Below are 21,869 nucleotides of genomic sequence, written 5' to 3'. Positions count from 1 at the left end.
TGAACAACTGACAGGAATAAGGGAGCGAGAGGTGAAGGCAAGGCCATGCACATACAGAATCCACAATTACTATATTAAAGTAAATCATGACAAGGTTTTTGTTTTTATTTATTTTGTTTTTATCCCATGATTCTTTGAAATGTTTAATGAAATAATTAAAAAAATATCAAGAATGCATTTTCTAAAGAAAATAAAGGTACCGTATATACTCGAGTATAAGCCGAGTTTTTCATCACATTTTTTTTGTGCTAAAAATGCCCCCCTCGGCTTATACTCAAGTCACCTTTTTGCGCCTGATCTCCCGGACTTTGGGGACCCGGTACCGGCCGGCCCTGGACCCCAAACTTGGCACACATGTAGCCCCACTCTTCCTCTACAAGTGTGCAGCGTTTTTTGTCTGGGGGACCTACGGCCGGTAGCACTGATTTTTCAAAGCCAGGCACCCCTTTCATAGACTCCCATGTTAAAAATCAGTCTAGTCATGGGCACAGTGAGGCATGCACATGGACACAGTGAGGCATGGGCAGAATGAGGCATGGGCAGAATGAGGCATACACATGGACACAGTGAGGCACAGTGAGGCATACAGATGGACTCAACTTCTTTGGTGGACCATGGCGAGGCCTGTTCTGAGTGGAACCCGTGCTGTTAAACCGCTGCTGCTGCAGCTCAGTTTCAGGGTCTTTGTAATCTTCTTATAGCCTAGGTCATCTTTATGTAGAGCAAAAATGTTTTCCGATCCTCAGAGAGTTCTTTGCAATGAGGGGCCATGTTGAACTTCCAGTGGCCAGAGTGAGAGCGATAACACCAAATTTAACACACCCGCTCCCCATTCACACCTTAGATCTTGTAACACTAATGAGTCACATAACACCGGGGAGAGATAATGGCTAATTGGGTCCAATTTGGATATTTTCACTTAGGGGTGTACTCACTTTTGTTGCCAACAGTTTAGACATTAATGGTGTGTTGAGTTATTTTGAGGGGACAGCAAATTTACACTGTTATACAAGCTGTACACTCACTACTTTACATTGTAGCAAAGTGTCATTTCTTCAGTGTTGTCACATGAAAAGATATAATGAAATATTTACAAAATTGTGAGGGGTGTACTCACTTTTGCGAGATACTGTATATAACTCCCAATGGTCCAACCAATACCAGGAGATTTGTTTATAGTATCAGTATACAAAAATCTACGTTTTAGTAGTCAATGGAAACTAAATTTCACACTCTTCTTGGGTTTCTTGCTTTAGTATTTGCCATGGGAATGCCTGGTATAGATATATACTGGTACTTGCAAAAGTTACATTATATTATATTTTCTCTAAATATAATAGTGATGATCTCAGTTTGCATGTGGTGAACAAATGAAACTGTAGTGTTTGGTTTCTGCAGAATAGGGTGAGACAAAGAGGAATCCCAGGAATGGATAATTATGTGAGAAAACCTATGTAAGTCACCAATAAAATATGTAGAAAAATAATGTTTAAAGGAAATAGTATGCTAACATCATAAGAAGTGGCTATAAAGGCATAAAGTTATTTTGCTAAAAATATCAAGTTACCAGAAAAACAGCTGCGCTCACTGCAAAAGAGGACTCAGGATAAATATGTCATGAGAGAATTAAAGCCTACCTAAACCCAAAAACAACAAAAATGTCATATATTACAGCTTACCAGTCCCAGTGTTAAGACGTGGTGTTTTTTTCAGGCTTTCTTGCTTTATTTTCACCAGTTAATCCTTAAGATAACACACTACCTGTCTCTAGGAAAGTGTTTCTCAACCAGGGTACCATCTAAGTTCCCCCAGGGTACCTTGAGCACAGGACACAGTATGCCCTCGATCAGCATTGTATTTAGCATTGTGTGTGTGTGGGTTGGGTGCCAGCACCATAAGAACCTATGATGCTTGAGAGCTAGGACGCATGGCGTCATTCATTGCTATGCTCACCAACACCACGGCAGTGGATGACTCTGATCCAGGGCAAGGAACAAGTAGGACTGCTCCCAGCAATCAGAAGAAGACAGAAGTTGGCCCTCTTCCCCTGCCACGATGCTGGAGCCAAAAGGTAGGGCTTTGATGTGAAAAGGGGACTGTGTGATTGGGGGGGGGATTCTGTAATGGAGGGGGCCTGTGTGACCAGGAAGCTTTGTGATGGGGGGGATTTCATGTAATGTTGGACTCTTTGGAGATTGGAGGGACTTTGGTGTTGCAAGTCAACAATATGGTCCTCCTAGAACACCTTCATTACGCTTTATTAGGTGAACCCGGTTCAGCTCATGACAGCAAAATTCTGAGAAATTGTTGTGCAGGAGCATACTCTAGGGTGGCACACACTGAGAAAAATCAGAGGAAAAAAATCTGTTTGAGGAGCGATCGTTCGATTTTCGTATAGTGCAGGGATCCTGAAATTATGGCCCTCCAGCTGTTGTGGAACTACACATCCCATGAGGCATTGTAAACCTCTGACATTCACAGACATGACTAGGCGTGATGGGAATTGTAGTTCCTGAACAACTGGAGGGCCGTAGTTTGAAGATCCCTGGTATAGTGTGTACACAACTTTTGACATTCGATTCAGATACAAATTTCCGAAGGGGACAAACCCCAAATTTTTTCTCATAAGTGAACAGAACAAACGATATCTGTTTAACCACTTCCATACCGGGCACTTACGCACCTTCCCGCCCAAGCCAATTTTTAGCTTTCAGCACTGTCGCACTTTGAATGGCAATTGCGCGGTCATGCTACAATGTACCCAAACAAAATTGGCGTCCTTTTTTCCCCACAAATAGAGCTTTCTTTTGGTGGTATTTGATCACCTCTGCGATTTTTTTTTTTTGCGCAACAACTAAAAAAAGACTGAATATTTTGAAAAAAAATTATGTTTTTATTTTTTTCTGTTAAATTTTTTGTAAATAAGTAAGTTTTCTCTTTCAATTACGGGCACTGATATGGCGGCACTGATGGGCACCGATGAGATGTCACTGATGGACATCGATGAGGTAGTACTGACGGGCACAGATGAGGTGGCACTGATTGGCGGCGCTGGTATGCGGCACTGATGGGCACACATAGGCGGCACTGATGGGCACACATAGGCGGCACTGATGGGCACACATAGGCGGCACTGATGGGCACTCATGGGCGGCACTGATGGGCACTCATGGGCGGCACTGATGGGCGGCACTGATGGGCACTCATGGGCGGCACTGATGGGCACTGATGGGCGGCACTGATGGGCACTCATGGGCGGCACTTATGGGTGGCACTGATGGATACTTATGGGTGGCACAGATGGGCACTGATAGGTGGGCACTGGGCATGGATGGGTACTGTGGGGTGGCACTGATGGACACTGTGGGGTGGCACTGATGGACACTGTGGGGTGGTACTGATGGACACTGTGGGGCGGCACTGATTTACCCATGTTGCCAATCAGTGCCCATTTGTGGGCACTGATTGGCATCTTTTTTTTTTTTTAATGCTTTTTTTTTTTTGCCCCCTTTTTTTTTTTTTTTTGCCCTTCCCTGGTCCAGGGTGGGCTTCCCTGGTGGTCCAGTGTGGCGATCCGAGGGGGGGCTGCGCTGATAAACAATCAGCGCGAACCCCCCCTGTCAGGAGAGCCGCCGATCGGCTCTCCTCTACTCGCGTCTGTCAGACACGAGTGAGGAAGAGCCATCAACGGCTCTTCCTGTTTACATCGTGATTAGCCGTGGTTGGACACGGCTGATCACGTGGTAAAGAGTCTCCTTGATCGGTGTTGCGGGGTGTCAGACCGACACCCTGCAACAACGATCGCCGCGATGCGCGCCCCCGGGGGCGCGCAGAGGCTCAGAATCCTGAGGACGTCATATGACGTCCAGTCAGGATTCTACAACCACTTTGCCGACGTCAATGTGTCATTGGCGGGCGGCAAGTGGTTAATGTGTACCGTTTTTGTAGAAAACGAGAAAAGTCAAAAAATGAAAGACTGCACATGATCAGAAACAATAAACAAACAAAACCAAAACTTTGTCGAACGAGAATTTTCGTACATTATTGCTTTCCTCAGTTCCGACTTGTTGTGAAACAATAAGGAAAATTGGACAATCGTTCACCTGATTTTCTCATAGTGTGTACCACTATGATACTAAAGTGTTTTTTTTTTTCATTAAAAATAACAAACATGTTACTTACCTTCTTTGTGTAATGGTTTTGCACAGAGCAACCCAGATCCTCCTCTTCTCAGGCCCCTCTTCGGTGCTCCTGACCCCTCCCTCCAGTTGAGTGCCCCCACAGCAAGCAGCTTGCTATGGGGGCACCTGAGCTGAGCCACAGCTCCATGCGGCCATTCAGACACAGAGCCGTGATCCGGCTTCGACCCTCCTCTCTCCTCATTGGTTCACTGACTTTGATCGAAAGCAGCGGGAGCCAATGCGCTGTGCTGCTGTCTCAGCCAATGAGGAGGGGAGTCACGGACAGCCGACTCTCTGGCAACATCACTGGATCTAGATGGGGCTCAGGTAAGTATTAGGGAGGCTGAGTGGGCTGCTGCACCCAGAATGTTTTTTATCCCCCACTGGGCGAAGGCAATGGGCCGGCAGGAGGAATTCCCGCAGTGTCTGTGTCGATGGGGGAATCAAGCTAATTTCTTTCCTGCAACTCGTGGCTGCAGGAAAGAAATTAGCGCCTTTTTTTGGCCGGTCTTATAGTTTTCCACTCTTAACAGCTTTTCTAAACAAAGCATCTATTTAAAGGCATGTGTTCTCATTCATGGAGATCAGCCATTTAGATAACATTTCATACTTTTACACCATGGAGCCATTTCATACATATCTGTACGCTTATCAGTGACTCTGGATTATTGTCCTTTACTTACTGTATAAGCCTTGCTCTTGCTACTGAGAATTTTTGAAATGCCAAAGTCTCCAATCTTGACAATCATCTGATGTTTATCCAGCAGGATGTTCTGGGTTTTCAGGTCCCGATGAAGAATAAGCTTATTGTGCACATGATGGAGAGCAAGGAGGATCTGGACGAAGAAGTGCAGAATAGTGTCTTCGTCTAGAAGGGAATTACAGCGTTTCTGGATAAATTCAGCTAAAGTGCCACCTGCAAACCAAGAATGCCATATTACTCTGTGAGTTTTTTTTTATCTGCTAAAGCAAGTTTTAAAAGCCACATCTTCATGATCATAATCTATACACAGATCTCTAGGTTCCTTCGCCCTCTTGTTCAGTCAGCATAATTACCGTATATATACTCGAGTATAAGCCAAGTTTATCAGCACATTTTTTTGTGCTGAAAATGCCCCCCTCGGCTTACACTCGAGTCACCTTTTTGCTCCAGATCTCCTGGACTTTGGGGACCCGGTACCGGCCAGACGTAGGTTGGCACATATGTAGCCCCACTCTTCCTCTACAAGTGTGCAAAGTTTGTTGTCTGGGGGACCTACGGCCGGGGAGCACTGATTTTTCAAAGCCGGGCACCCCTTCCATAGACTCCCATATTGAATGGTAATTTCTCCGGTGACTTTGTGGACCCGGTACCGGCCGGTCGTAGGTCCCCTGGACCCCAAACCTGGCACACATGTAGCCCAACTCTTCCTCTACAAGTGTGCAAAGTTTGTTGTTTGGGGGGACCTACGGCCGGGGAGCACCGATTTTTCAAAGCCAGGCACCCCTTCTATAGATTCCCATGTTAAACGTTAGTCTAGTCATGGACACAGTGAGGCATGGGCACAGTGAGGCATGGGCACACTGAGGCATGGACACACTGAGGCATGGACACACTGAGGCATGGACACACTGAGGCATGGACACACTGAGGCATGGGCACAGTGAGGCATGGGCACAGTGAGGCATGCACATGGACACAGTGAGGCACAATAAGGCATGCAGATGGACACCCTAGGCTTATACTCGTGTCAATAAGTTTTCCCATTTTTTTGTGGTAAAATGAGGTGCCTCGGCTTATATTTGGGTCGGCTTATACTCGAGTATATACGGTATATGTTTGTTATTTGTTTCCATTCACACAGCACACCTAAAAAATGGGAATGGATGGGGGAATTGGGTCTTTTTTTTTTTTTCATTCAACCTATTGGATGAAAAAAAAAACTAGTGTAGAGGACCCAGAAGAGTTGGCAGCCTCCCAATGATGTCACACAACAACATGGCAGTAACCACTCTGGATGAAGCCAATTACATTATAAGCTACATAGATATTGTATTGTTTTCAATTAGTCTGAGTAGACAGACTTGTGCTGAGAGAAAGGATCAGTAAAGTACAATCACTCCACGCCACTACTTAACTGAAATAACTCGTAATGAGTATATATGCTTACTGCTTACATGTACATATGCATATATGAATACAACAGATAGAAATAATTCCAAAATGAAAATATAACCACACAATAATAACATTGTTTATTTTGCATTGTCATTGTGCACTTTTAATGCACTTGCAATTAAAGGCTCGTACACACGATAGGTTAAACCGATGAAAACGGTCTGATGGACCGTTTTCAGCGGTCCAAACCGATCGTGTGTGGGCGCCATAGGTTATTTAACCTTCGGTTAAAAAAAAGCCAACTTGCTTTCAAATTTAACCGATGGATTGCTAATCGATAGGTCAAAACCGATCGTTAGTAGGCAAAACCATCGGTTAAAAATCCACGCATGCTCAGAATCAAGTCGACGCATGCTTGGAAGCATTGAACTTCGTTTTTTCAGCACGTCTTTGTGTTTTACGTCACCGCGTTCTGACACGATAGGTTTTTTAACCAATGGTGTGTAGGTGCGACGGACCATCAGTCAGCTTCATCGGTTAACCTAGGACAACTGTCCTTCAGACCGTTTTCATCGGATGGATGGATTTGATCGTGTGTACAAGGCTTAACTTCACACATTGCGTAAAAACTATGAATGTCAGAAATGTTGACCTATACAAACAGAAATTAATTATTTTTCAATTGTTAATCGTGGAAAGGAAACTTGAGCCCTGGTTCACATTGATGCGATTTGGCATGCAATTTGACATGTCAAATTGGCAGCTATTGCCCGCAATGGAACCGTCCGAATCGATGCGACTCCGACTTTGCGGTGCCGCACAAATTCCCAAAAGTCGTTTCTGTACAACTTTTGCCAAATTCAGGTGCGATTTCAATAGACATCTGTGCAAGAAAACGCATAGATGTCTCTGAAATCGTCGGACTGACATGAGAGAATAAAATTGTGTAAGTTCAGCTGAATCCTGCAGCTCAGTGTGAACCTGGGCTTAGTGTTAAACTAGATCCCAAAATAAGTGTCATTTAACTTACTAAAGCAATGAGCATCGTAAACAGGCCCCATGGGTTTTTTTCTAATGGATGAGATTTACTAAAACTGGTGCAGCTGTGCACAGTAACCAATCAGCTTCCAGGTTTAAGCCCTTGTTCACACGGAGGGCAGGTTTCTCACACGATTTCACCCCCGTGCAGGTTTATGCACAGATGACTATTAAAATAGCCCCTGAAGTTGCCAAAAGTAGTGCAGGAACTACTTTTGGAAACCGGTGTGGTGTCGCACCCATTCGGACGGTGCTATTGCCGGCAATAGGCTCTGATTTGGCATGCGATTTGGCATGTCAAATTGGCCCGATGTGAACAGGGGCTCACCGTCAAAAGATTAATTGAACAAGCTGAAGTTAGAAGCTGATTAGTTACTATGACTATGCACAGATTAAATAGATAGATTCCGTGTGCACTAATTTTAGTCTCTTTCAGCCACTTCCTGTCCACAGGTGGCCCTCCAGCATTGGTAGCACATCATTGCTCTGGACTGGCTTCCTGATAGCGACAACAGGGGACTATGCTTGGGCATTGTGTGCCAGCACAGCCATCAGGGGTGTATATGATAGGGTCGCAACTCAGAATATGAGCTGTAAAACAGAGTCAACTCATAATAGAAAGTACCATATTTATCGGCGTATACCGCGCACTTTTTTCCCTGAAAATCAGGGCAAAATCGTGGGTGCGCGGTATACGCCGATACCCGCTTTCCCGCGCGGAGTTTTGAATACTGCGCCAACATATACCGAGCGCAGTACACTCGGGTATAGTCGGCCAGTCTCGGCTCCTTCCGCGCTCACGTCCTGGACGTACAGGACGTGAGCGCGAGTGTTGCCGAGCCTGCCCGACAATACACGAGTGTACTGCGCTCTGTATATGTCGGCGCAGTATTCAAACTCGGCGCGGGAAACGAGCGGGGAGGACGCCGCAGAAGGACGCCGGACCCGACGAAGAGGACACCTGAAGCCCGCAGACGGACCCCAGACCCGACGAAGAGGACACCCGAAGCCCGCAGACGGACCCCGGACCCGACGAAGAGGACACCCGAAGCCGCAGAAGGACGCCGGACCCGACGAAGAGGACACCCGAAGCCGCAGACGGACGCCGGACCCGACGAGGCCGCCGCGCAAGACACCAAAACTGTAAGTACAAAAAAAACTTTTTTTCCACAGGATTCAGGGCCACTTTAGGGGTGCGCGGTATACGCGAGAGCGCGTTATACCGCAATAAATACGGTACTTGAACAGGGACCATCATGGCAAAATCTAAAGCTGGGTACACACGGCCCGAATGTTGCCGGTTCAAGAAAAAACGCCCGACATTCGGCCCGTGTGTATGTTGGTCTGTCTGACATGCTTGACATGCCTAAACGATACTTAGAGATAACTACAGGCATTTTATTCTTTGCATATCTTTTTTTCTTCTTTTCCTCTATATTCTTCTCATGGCGGCCAATTTCACTAAGAAGAATTCATCGCCCATTACTTCCCATAACTCCGGATATGCCTCCTGGGCCTTGTGACTATGAGGGGGAGGCACTGGTGATGTAGTCTTCCCAGGATGCATCTGTAAGACTCTTGCTACATCACCAGTGTCTCACTTAACCAGGAAGTGGATAAACTGTAATTGTAAGCAAAAGCAAAAAACTGTAAAAATGGTTTCATATCAGAAAGCAGAGCTGAATGCTGATGTGATTTTTAGTGAAAGTTTTGCTTTAATATTATCAGTACTTATGAACTAAATCATAAAAGGTGGAGCTGTTTTGACTGAAACAAGGACATGAGAGTGGCAAGGCCCGATCTGTCACTAATAGACAAGATGAACTTGGAGCCACATTCCTGAATCAGTGAAGAATCTGTATGACGAAACAATGACCGTCCTTATGTCAACAATCTGAGTCACTCTGTTTTCTGACCTGAATTTACATAAGCAGCTGGTTTCGGTCCTGTTATCAGATTACAATAAAAGTAACAAAGCAGCATAAAAAGTAAAAGAAAACAAGTCAGATACTTTCAGCTGGGTGTAACCAATACATAAATGAAGAAATTAGAATTATACACAGAAAATGACCCAATTTTATTACGGATTATTAACTAGGATAGCATTATTTTTTCACAGGATTTCAGTGTTATTTTTTAGGCTTTGGGCTTGTGTCAATACTTTGATATCGGTTTGAGACATTTCTGTGATCATTCGGAATTCAATTACAGGGGCATATGACCTGGAGTTGGCCTCCTTCTGACTTGCTACAAGTGGGTTTTGTATTCTCATGGATTTTAACCACTTAAGACTCGGACCAAAATGCAGCTAAAGGACCTTGCCCCTTTTTCGTTTCGGCACTGCGTCGCTTTAACTGACAATTGCGCGGTCGTGCGACGTGGCTCCCAAACAAAATTGGCATCCTTTTTTCCCACAAATAGAGCTTTCTTTTGGTGGTATTTTATCACCTCTGTGGTTTTTATTTTTTGCGCTATAAACAAAAATAGAGCGACAATTTTGAAAAAATGCAATATTTTTTACTTTTTGCTATAATAAATATCCCCCCAAAATATATATATATATATATATATATATATATATATATATATATATAAAAATTTCCTCAGTTTAGGCCGATACGTATTCTTCTACATATTTTTGGTAAAAAAATCGCAATAAGCGTTTATCGGTTGGTTTGCGCAAAATTTATAGCGTTTACAAAATAGGGGATAGTTTTATTGCATTTTTACCAATTATTTTTTTTTTTACTACTAATGGCGGCGATCAGCAATTTTTTTCGTGACTGCGACATTATGACACATTTTTGGGACCATTGTAATTTTCACAGCAAAAAATGCATTTAAAATGCATTGTTTATTGTGAAAATGACAGTTGCAGTTTGGGAGTTAACCACTAGGGGGCGCTGTTGAGGTTATGTGTTTCCCGAAGTGTGTTTACAACTGTAGGGGGGTGTGGCTGTAGGAGTGATGTCATTGATTGTGTCCCCCTATAAAAGGGGTGACACGATTGATGCAGCCGCCACAGTGAAGAACGGGGAAGCCGTGTTTACACACGGCTCTCCCCCCGTTCTTCAGCTCCGGGGACCGATCGCGGGACTCCAGCGGCGATCGGGTCTGCGGGTCCCAGTCACGGAGCTTCGGACCGGGTCACGGGTCACGCGCCCGCGACCCACGGCTGGGTACTAGTACAGGACGTACCTGTATGTACATGTGCCCAGCCGTGCCATTCTGACGACGTATATGTGCAGGAGGCGGTCCTTAAGTGGTTAATGCGAAACCCATTGGAAGCGAACAAAAGCTGCTAACACTGTTTCTATGGCTAAGTTCACATGACCGGCCGGGGGAGGCAGCAAAAACAGGTGGTGGATCTGCTTTTTTACCACCCCCGACTGTCTACCTACAATATGACATGGCAGCCACTCTGTCTGTTTGTATTGCTGAAATTGTGATGATTTGATTCTCTGATTAATTCAGCATGCATAGTAAGAACACATGGGATCTAAATGGCTGCATTTACAGAAAAAAATTCAATTAATTACAAATATAAAATTGCCAAAAACTGCAAACCAGCCACTGTGGGAACAAGGGGTAGAGTCAACACATTTTACGACAACTAGCACTTACTCCTAACACTAGTTACTATGAAATCAGCCACTGTGGGAGCAAGGGATAAAGTCAACGCATTTTGCACCAACTAGCGCTTACTCCTGTTTTCAATTTATTTTTATTGATCTTTTTCTCATATACAAAAAAATATACATTAAAACAAGATTCTATCACATTATACATTTATTTCTATTCAATATACCGAATCGTATTCAATGTTCATAAATCGCATTGCCTTCTAAAAGACGGTTTCCTACATCATATACCAGGGATATGCAATTAGCGGACCTCCAGCTGTTGCAGAACTACAATTCCCATGAGGCATAGCAAGACTCTGACAACCACAAGCATGACACCCAGAGGCAGAGGCATGATGGGACTTGTAGTTTTGCAACAGCTGGAGGTCCGCTAATTGCATATCCCTGTCATATACCCTCCATTTACTCACTATCATACATTCTCATTCATCCTCCCAACCAAAAAAAATAAAAATATATGTCCCTTATATTTTCTCTCTTTCCATCCAATCATTCTATATTTCCCTTTTCATAATTTTTCTTTATTATATATATTCTTTCATTCCTTTTGAGAGCCGAAATTCATCCCATTTTTTCCATATATCTGGCATTGGACTATTTATATATTATTCTCCTATCTGTCTTTCCGTATATTGTATTTCGTTCATTTCACATATCCATTCTGCTATATTTGGACTTTTGTTTCATTTCCATTTGCGGGCTACTCATAAGTCATGAGTAAGCGCTAGTTAGGGTGAAATGCGTCAACTTTATTCCTTGCTCCCACAGGGTCTGGTTTTCTGTTTTTGGTATTTTTAACATTTGTAATAAAATGGATAATTTTTTTCTAAAGTGTTTTCACTAAGCTTGGCTCGATGAGCAGAGGTGGCACCTGATGAAACAAGAGGTAGAGAAGATTGCAGTGGCATACCCACCTGGAATAGCAGCATATGTATTGCACATATTTTATTCAGCATGTTGAGTTTGATAGGCAGCTTTGCCTGCCAAACAAGCCCACTTAAATCAATTGGACTGTGCTGCAACCGCATGCCAAACACAGCTATGTAGGTTGCAGCAAGGAGATTCCACGTAATGTGTTTACAACGCAAATGCACAAAAAATGAATACAAAAAAAAATAAAAAAAGAAAGCTTAGAAAGTGTTTAAAGCTGTGTAATATTGCCTCCTACAGTATAAGCTGTGAGTAAACGTTATTACACTTGGCTGGCACTGCTAAATGAATTGAACAATTAGGTTTATGAGGCAATAAGGAAAATCTGTGTTCTTACAACAATTAGCATACAGATAACATTAACAAAGTCCAAATCAGGAAAAAAAGTATTACTGGTAGCTATTTTCCCATTTGGAGAAATGTTTAAGTCTTTCAGCATATGGTTTTTCATCCATAAACATCCCAAATGTAGAGTAGTGGTAAGTAAGGAGCAGGGACGTTCAATCAGGGGAGGCAGAGCCTCACCTGCCATGAAAAAATATAAATAAAAATGATCGAGCTACGAGGGTCGTAGCTCATCGACTTGGGGTAGCCAAAGTCCTACCCCGCCACTGGTCAAAATTTGGGGCTCCTGGGACCTTTGGTTCCAGAGATATAGGGCTCCTTGTGCAGCCTGTCCGAACTTACATACAGAGCGGCCAGTTTAAATACAAGCTGGCACACTCTTAGGTAGATTCACAAAGAGTTAGGCCGGCTTATCAGTAGATAAGCCGACCTAACTCTGAATCTACGCCGGCGTTTGTTTAAGTGTATTCTCAAACAGAGATACACTTAAACAAAGCTAAGATAGGCCGGCTTGCGCTGTTCTATCTTAGCTTGCAATGTTTCTGTTGGCCACTAGATGGCGCTTCCATTGCGGCCGGCGTAGATTATGTAAATGAGGGGATACGCCGATTCACGAACGAACGACAGGCCTACACCATCGCATTACGTCGTTTCCGTAAGGGATAGGCCGCCTAAAGTTATTCCATCTATGAGGTGGAATAACAATGTTAAGTATGGCCGCCGTTCCCGCCGCGAGGTTTGAATTTTTTACGTCGTTTGCGCAAGTCGTCCGCGAATCGGGATTTACGTCGTTTACGTACACGTGGAAATCAATAGGCCCGTACGGCGTACTTAGCCGCAATGCGCACTGGGAAATGTAGTCGCCCAGCGCATGCGCAGTGTCAAAAAACTTCAAAAAACGTGAGGTCAAGCCTCATTTCCATACAACACGCCCCCCTCCAAGCAATTTGAATTAGGCGCGCTTACGCCCGCTCGTTTTAGGCTACACCGCCGTAGATTAGCAGGTAAGTGGTTTGTGAATCACTACTAGCCTAAAAAATTTACGGCGGTGTAGCCTAAAAAGGCTAGGCTAGGCCGTCCTAATTTTAGGCCAAGGTACGTGAATCTACCTATCAGTTTGCAGCATACTGAGAGGATGAGCTCTCAGTGCCTCTCCTCACTTCTTGTCAGAGGCACTGAGCTCAATGGACAGCTTGGATCCTTGGACCAATGGCAAAGCACTATTGGTCCAAGATTTAAAAATCATAATTTATTGGCTAGAAAATTACTCAGAACCCTCAAACATTATATATATTGTTTTAGGAGACCCTACGGCAGTGATCGCGAACCTTGGCACCCCAGAGGTTTTGAAACTACATTTCCCATGATGCTCCAGCACTCTGCATTGTAGTTGAGCATCAAGGGAAATGTAGTTCCAAAAACATCTAGGGTGCCAAGGTTTGCCATCACTGACCTAGGGTATAAAATGGTGGTTGTTGCAACTTTTTTATGTTACAAAGTATTTGCGCAGCAATTTTTCCAAATTTTTTTTTTTGGAAAGAAACTATTTCACGAATACAAAAAAAACAAAAAAACACTAAAATGAGACAGATTTTTTTGTATACAATGAAAGATGATGTTACACCGAGTAAAAAGATACCTAACATGTCACACTTTAAAATTGTGCACACTTGTGGAATGGAGCCAAACTTCAGCACTTAAAAATCTCCATAGGCGACGCTTTAATTTTTTTTTTACAGGTTACCTGTTTAGAATTACAGAGGGGGTCTAGTGCTAGAATTTTTGCTCTTGTTCTAACGTTTGTGGTGTATGTAACCTGTCTGTATCTGGCTCTGATACAAGCCCGTGCCTCACCAGCCACTAACCTCACTGCACTATGGCTGGCTTTAGGTCTTAATAGAGCATTAAAAACGTTTGTGGTTAGTCTGTCTGACTGTCATCAGTTAATAGTCACAAAGTTAAAAATGTAATGCGCTGCGAAAATAATAGGTACAGGTATTTTGGCTGCAATTTTTAGAGATTAATGTATATTGTATAACTGCAGGTATGTCATCAGAAATTTCCAGTATTATACAGATGACCACATCTGCAGTGGTAAAACCTTTTTACTCACCAGGAGCATACTCCATTGCAATCATAAGGGCCTTGTCTTCTAAGAAATTCTCATAGTATTCAATGATGTTTGGATGATTTAATAGTTTCAGCACTTGACATTCATTCTGAGCTGCAAGTCGCTCATCTTTGGTCATCTGCTCCACAGGTATTTGTTTGATGATCACCAGCTTCTGGTCTGCTTTTCTCAGGCAGAGGTGCACAATCCTGCAAATACACAAATATCAATTACCTGCTAGAAGAGACCCCAAAGATCATTGAAGAACTACAGCAAATCAACTTTAGGACATTGGTCATGTGCTACTTCCATTAAACATCAGATTTTATGTCATGAGTCTAGTATGTTATCATTAGGGTTGAGCGAACCCGAACTGTAAAGTTCGGGTTCGGTACAGACTTTGGGTTTTTCCCGAACCTGAATAATTGCTGAAAGTTCGGGTCCGGGTTCGGAGTTCGGGAAAAAAAAAATACGCGGAGGTCCCTCCAAATTCAATAACCAGACCCTTTAGGTCTGGTATGGATACGCAAGGGCTGTCCCAGTGACGTAGCAGAGTGTGCGTCAGAGGGGGACGGGGTCACGTGACGCGCAGCCCGCCTCCCCTATAAAAGAAACGTCAAAGCATCGGCGCGTCATTCGCTGAGCTGTGCTCTGAATGGATGGATGTTCTCATCGCTGGACCAATCGCTGGAGACATCACCCGGCGCTGGAGACATCACCCGGCGCTGGATAGAGACAACGATGGAGCGGCGAGCAGCACCGATCGTCTATTATCACCGCTGGATTTTTATTTGGTTTAATTAATAAAGTAATTTGTTCTACGGTGTGTGTGTTTTTTTTTCTGAAAACTACTATTTACACTTCCTTCGTGAAATGGTAGGGGTACAGTGTACCCCATTACTATTTCACACAGGGGGGGCCAGGATCTGGGGGTCCCCTTTGTTAAAGGGGTCTTCCAGATTCTGATAAGCCCCCTGCCCGCATACCCCCACAGCCACTGGGCAAGGGTTGTGGGGATGAGACCCTTGTCCCCATCAACATGGGGACAAGGTGCTTTGGGGGGGCACCCCAAAGCACCCTCCCAAAGTTGAGGGCATGTGGCCTGGTGCGGTTCAGGAGAGGGGGGGGGGCGCACTCTGTCCCCCCTTCTTTTCTGCGGCCAGCCAGGTCAACGTGCTCGGATGAGGGGTCTGGTGTGGATTTTAGGGGGAACTCCACGCCATTTTTTTTTAAAATTTGGGGTGGAGTTACCCTTAAAATCCACACCAGACCTGAAGGGTCTGGTTATGGATATTTAGGGGGAACCCCACGTCATTTTTTTTTTTTTAATTGACGGTGGGGTTCCCCTTAATATCCATACCAGACCTAAAGGGTCTGGTTATTGAATTTGGGGGGACCTCCGTGCATTTTTTTTTTTTTTACTAAAAGTCTGTGTCCCATTGACTTCAATGGGGTTCGGAGTTCGGGTTCTTTTTTTTTAAAGTTCGGGTTCGGGTCCGAACATCCAGGTGTCCGCTCAACTCTAGTTATCATAAATGAATGCAAACTAAATTGGTACTGGAAGCACTAGCAATGGAGCATTGCCATGTAATGCCACGTACACACGATCGGTTCATCCGATGAAAACGGTCTGATGGATTTTTTCATCAGATATCCGATGAAGCTGACTTTCATCAGTCTTGCCTACACACCATCAGTTAAAAAAACGATTGTGTCAAAACGCGGTGACGTAAAACACAACGACGTGCTGAGAAAAATGAAGTTCAATGCTTCCGAGCATGCGTCGACTTGATTCTGAGCATGCGTGGATTTTTAACCGATGGACGTGCCCCACAGACGATCGTTTTTTTCTACCGGTTAGTTAACCATCAGATTTTAAAACAAGTTCCTAGTTTTTTAACCGATGGATAAAAAAACGATGGGGCCCACACACGATCGGTTAGTCTGATAAAAATGGTCCATCCAGTGACCCCGCACCCATGCCAATATAAGTAGTGGCAGCGGGAGAGAGAGTTGCGTCAACATCGGAAGAAGAACAGAGGGAGAAGACACAGCAAAAGACAGTGGACAGAGTTAGAAGAACTGGAGAGGGCTAAAAGACATCAGCAGAGAAAACCCGGAGAGGGGAGAAGAAGTCGGAAGAGACCCCCGGAGCTGCCATAATAAATTAATTTAACACCCTGTGTACTGTGTTTTATTTTCAAAACGTTTTTTTTTTTTAGGTGAATGGGTAGTAGGACGTACCCCATACTCATTCACATAGGGTGGGGGGCTGGGATCTGGGGCTCCCTTGTTAAAGGGGGCTTCCAGATTCTGATAAGCCCCCGCCCGCAGACCCCGACAACCAACGGCCAGGGTTGTCCGAAAGAAGCCCTTGTCATTATCAACATGGGGACAAGGTGCTTTGGGTGGGGGGCGCAGGACCTGCCTGCCCCAAAGAACCCCCCCCCCAGGTTGAGGGCATGCGGCCTGGCCTGGTACGGTTCAGGAGGGCGCTCGCTCATCCCCGCCCCCTTTCCTGACCTGCCGGGCTGTGTGTTCAGATAAGGGTCTGGTATGGATTTTGGGGGACCCTCCCATGCTGTTTTGCCCCAGAAACAATTAGCAATTATCAGATGGGGGCAGGGATTCAAAGATAATCTGAACCTTAGAGGAGCATTAACAACTCTGGTTGTGAAGATGCTGTGCTGGATTATTTTAGGAATTGTGCTGTAGCTGTCCATGCTGAGCTGCTGATTGCATGTGTTTCCATGCCAAGGGCACCCACACATGCGCAGATGAGCGCAATGATATAACTGCATCCAATCCGCACCTTTTTTAAAACCACTACAGCGGTGTTTCATTCCAGTCATGGGAACACTGGGTGACTGACACATTTTCCACATACAGAGGCGCTCGCCATTCCTTGCCACAACACCAAAAGGCACAATCTTCACCTCTCACAGCAGGCGTGCCCCACAGGGCCTTCAAGGTCTAAACTCGCCAAGGAGATCACTACCCTGGACCTTCACAGCACCTTGTCAGTGAGGTAATCAGTTACTGGGTACCCCGAGATCGCTGCCTGCAAGATCCAGCGCCAAAGGGCAACATCTTCAGAGAGACCTCATAGGCACACCCATTACCTAAGGACACTAGCTAAAGACTGAGGCTGAGCTGAGCTGGGAGGGGTTATGCTTGTGTGTGGAATTGTTTTTTTGCCCAGTGTCCTGCAGGTAGCAGCATAACCCAAGAAGTCATGAATATGAAGCTCCTTATGTCCTCTGAGGTACGAATAGGAACATCCATTTACAATAAAGTTCATCTACCAGTATCAAAAAAGAGAAGTGGCGGCGGAGGACTGTGTCTGTGTCCCAACTCCCAAATTAATGGAAGCAAGCAAACGTTCATTGATGGGTGCTGGTGAGGCTGCATTGATGGGTGCTGGTGAGGCTGCATTTTATGGGCGCTGGTGAGGCTGCATTTGATGGGCACTGGTGAGGCTGCATTTGATGGGCACTGGTGAGGCTGCATTTGATGGGCGCTGGTGAGGCTGCATTTGATGGGCGCTGGTGAGGCTGCATTTGATGGGCGCTGGTGAGGCTGCATTTGATGGGCGCTGGGGAGGCTGCATTTGATGGGCGCTGGTGAGGCTGCATTGGTTGAGCACTGGGGAGGCTGCATTGGATGGGCGCTTCATTAAAAAGGTGGGTTGTATACATGGGCAGGGCAAAGGGGGTGGAGCCAAGGGGGTGCAGCAAAATTAGGTTTTGCCTAGGGTGTCAAAAAACCTTGCACCAGCCCTGTATACCACATGTACCTTCATAAATGTATAGCACCAAGCTTGGATTATGCCCATGCTCCTGTTCTCCCACAATCAGCAACGCATGGTGTCACTCATTCCCTTTCTTACCATCAGCATCCAGACAACATAAATGTAAAGAGGAAGTGCGGGCACGTAATTCTCAGTCTATTGACAGGCACACGAGTATGCCGCTGGGTATACATTAGGTAGGCGCAGAAATACAAAGGGACGCTGGGATGCAAGCTGGCATGCATGCTTATGGACTGTTATTAGTGGTGGGCGTCCGTTTAGGAGAGAGCCTTTGATGTCATGTGCCCGCCTACTGATATCTGAAAACAAAGCAGAGCTGACTGCAGGCTCCTATTCGCAATGCTGCCAAACAAAGATAAGTGTAGGAATCAATATATTGAATATGTTTATTTTTATCGGTCTGAATAACTTGACGCTTGTCTATTGATTTGGTGACTGTGGAACTTTATTTCCCCTTTCACACAGGTTGCCAGAGGGCAGAAAAAAAATAGGTTTGGCCTACAGATACACAAGAAATTTGGCAACGCACCGAGTATCATAAACAGCTGCCAAATTCTTATATTTATAGCTGAACTGAAAGTAACAATCCTCCCCTGTAGTGGGGCTGCCCCTTCACTGCAAAGGTTAAATGCTTGTCTAGGGGCCACAAAAAGTACTTTCGTTACCTGATCCTCCTCTCCTGTAGGCTCCCTCCGCACTGCTAGACTGCAGCCGCTTCTCCCCCATGCTGTGGGGGTCGCAGGTTGTCATCAAGACCAATGCAGAGCCCATAGCCTTACATTGGATGTGAGGACACCGCCACAGTGTAGGAGAGGAGAGGTGAGCCGGGGAGAAGAGCATCAAGTAAGAAACTGCTTTACAAAGTCCCCTAAACCTAACTAAGCATTTAAACTATAACTAAAAGCAAAATGTATTTTTAGTATTGGAGAGCGTGGAGAAGGATTAGAACCCCTGTCAAGTTTTTTTATTTATTATTGCAGTCTCCATTAGGAAGATTCATCCTCTACCGTATATACTCGAGTATAAGCCGAGTTTTTCAGCCCTTTTTTTAGGGCTGAAAATACCCCCTCGGCTTATACTCGAGTCAGTACCTGAAGGGCCGCGAGCGTCCATTGTTTAAAAGTCGCGGCTTCCCCCTGGTCCCTTCCATCATTGGCGTTTCCCAGCAGACACTGTGTTCAGTGTTCTGCCTATCACGGACGTCTTTTCATCCTCGGACAAGAGAACGTCCATGATAGGCGGATCACTGAACACAGTGTCTGCTGGGAAACTGAGTCCGAGGATGAGAAGACGTCCGTGATAGGCTGCTGGGAAACGCCTATCACGGAACGGGACCAGGAGGAGACCGCGACTTTTAAACAATGAATGGACGTCCGCAGCCTGTAAAAATTTCAGGTACACTGACTCGGACACAGGGAGGCTGCAATGGGCACAGTGAGGTCGCAATGCGCACAGTGAGGTGGCAATGCGCACAGTGAGGTGGCAATGGGCACAGTGAGGTGGCAATGGGCACAGTGTGGTCGCAATGGGCACAGTGAGGTCACAATGGCTACAGTGAGGTCGAAATGGGCACAGTGAGGTCGCAATGGGCACAGTGAGGTCGCAATGGGCACAGTGATGTCGCAATGGGCACAGTGGCAATGGGCACAGTGAGGCGTGCAAATGGACATTGTTGACCCTCTTTTCTGCTTACAGTGGCTGCTGCATTCTCACCCTAGGCTTATACTCGAGGCAATAGCGCCTGCAAACCGACCCTAAACAGTTGCTGTTTCTCCAGTGTGAAAGCCCGAGGCGCTTTACAGGTGCTTTTTTTAACGCTAAAGCGCCAGAAAAACGCCCCAGTGTGAAAGGGGTCTTAGGGCCCATTCACACTTAGGCAACTTTGGACATCAAAAGCCGCAGCCCATGACTTAACCCCTTAAGGACCTCCTAACGCTGATATACGTTGGCAGAATGGCACGGCTGGGCACAGGCACGTACAGCTACAGGTATGTTGCTGGGTCGCGATTGAGCCGCCGGGCCCGAAGCTCCGTGACCGCGCCCGCGGGACCCGATCGCCGCCGGTGTCCAGCGATCGGTCACAGGAGCTGAAGAACGGGGTGAGGTGAGTGTAAACAAACCTTCCCCGTTCTTCTCTGTGGCAGTGACACTGATCGTCTGTTCCCTGATATAGGGAACAACGATCAGTGACGTCACACGTCCAGCCCCGCCCCCCTACAGTAAGAATCACTCCCTTAGGGCACACTTAACCCCTTAGCGCCCCCTAGTGGTTAACCCCATCACTGGCATTGTCATTTTCACAGTAAACAATGCATTTTTATAGCACTTTTATAGCACTGTGAAAATTACAATGGTCCCAAAAATGTGTCAAAAGTGTCCGATGTGTACGCCGTAATGTCGCAGTCACGAAAAAAAATCAAAGTCATGTGCCCCCTCACAGGCTCCACCCAGTAGCCTGGAATTTCTGATTGGCCCATAAAGCACAGACTGCAGTGTAACTCTGCAGTGCTGAACGGATGGTGACATCTGAACTCTGCCAGGAATCCCTCCAGCCCTGACTACTCACCATTAGAACGGCTCCCTAATAGTGACAACGGTGGAGCCGAGCGCGCCTGCACAATGTGCATCAACCGAGGGGTGACAACACAGGTGTATGTGTGACAGACAGTTGTCACCCCATAACAGGAAGTGATTACCAGGCATTACTTTAAACCAAGCTGAAGCTTTTAAAAGATTGAAAACATTTTATGAATAAAACTTCTGAATAAAACTGAGATTTTTGTGATTGTTATTTATTCTAATATCAAATGTGCACTTACTGGTTACATAATATACATAAAACAAGAGAGAAGAAGGTGTGAGTGTGGATAGCTGGAAGATCTGACAGGAAAGGTAACCCCACACCGAGCATGCTGGGATTAGTAGTTCCACAACGGCTGGACAAGCCATGACTAAAACCCTCCATTACCCACACACTGTGCTCCCGAGGACACCCTTCCTATATCCTAACAAGCTCACCCAAATGCCCCTCGGCCGACCACCCGGATTCTCTGGTATTTCTCCATCTTGCAGACCCCGGGCACAAACTTCCCTTCGTCTCCATGGGAACAGTTCCGACAGAGCCTACGGCGGCTCCGGGGGGACAAACAGCTGCAAAACCTCTGCAATCGCAGAGATGTGATTGGAGTGGGGCTGGGTCACGTGACTGCTGGGGGTCGCTGCTGTGCGGACAGTGCGGGTTCGGATCTCCGTGTCTGTAGACTAAAGATCTGTATATAATGAAGAGTTGTCCTGTAATAGAGATCTGTATATAATAAACGTGTGTATTAACTATCTTTACCTATATATAATAAAGAGTTGTCCTATAATAAAGATCTGGATATAATAAAGAGTCATCCTGTAATAAAGATCCATGTATAATAAATGTCTGTGTATAATAAAGATCTGTATATAAGAGTCTTATAATTCAGTGGCGGCTGGTGCTCAAAATTTTTGGGGGGCGCAAAAGAAAAAAAAATGCAGCCTCACTGTGCCCATCAAATGCAGCCACTGTGCCATCAATTGTCACCACTGTGCCATGCCATCAAACGCAGCCACTGTGCCATCAATTGTCACCACTGTGCCATGCCATCAAACGCAGCCACTGTGCCATCAATTGTCACCACTGTGCCATGCCATCAAATGCAGTCACTGTGCCATGCCATCAAACACA

General features: G+C 45.5%; 1 protein-coding gene across 1 annotated transcript in view; it reads right to left on the bottom strand.

Moving 5' to 3' along the window:
• NEK8 (NIMA related kinase 8) overlaps positions 1-21,320 on the bottom strand; it is an 83,487-nt gene extending 62,167 nt beyond the window's left edge. The window contains exons 1-3 of the mRNA XM_040338526.1: positions 21,176-21,320; positions 14,350-14,555; positions 4,865-5,097 (exon numbers count right to left, since the gene is read on the bottom strand). Coding sequence (XP_040194460.1) covers positions 4,865-5,097; positions 14,350-14,555; positions 21,176-21,222 — 486 coding nt within the window. The 5' untranslated portion in view covers positions 21,223-21,320. The remainder of the gene's footprint in view (positions 1-4,864; positions 5,098-14,349; positions 14,556-21,175) is intronic.
• Between the last annotated feature and the right edge of the window lie 549 nt (positions 21,321-21,869).

Source organism: Rana temporaria, chromosome 2, assembly GCF_905171775.1.
Source record: "Rana temporaria chromosome 2, aRanTem1.1, whole genome shotgun sequence".
NCBI classification, from domain to species: Eukaryota; Metazoa; Chordata; class Amphibia; order Anura; family Ranidae; genus Rana; species Rana temporaria.
Note: the sequence above shows the minus strand (reverse complement) of the source record. Positions and strands in the feature narration are given on the sequence as shown.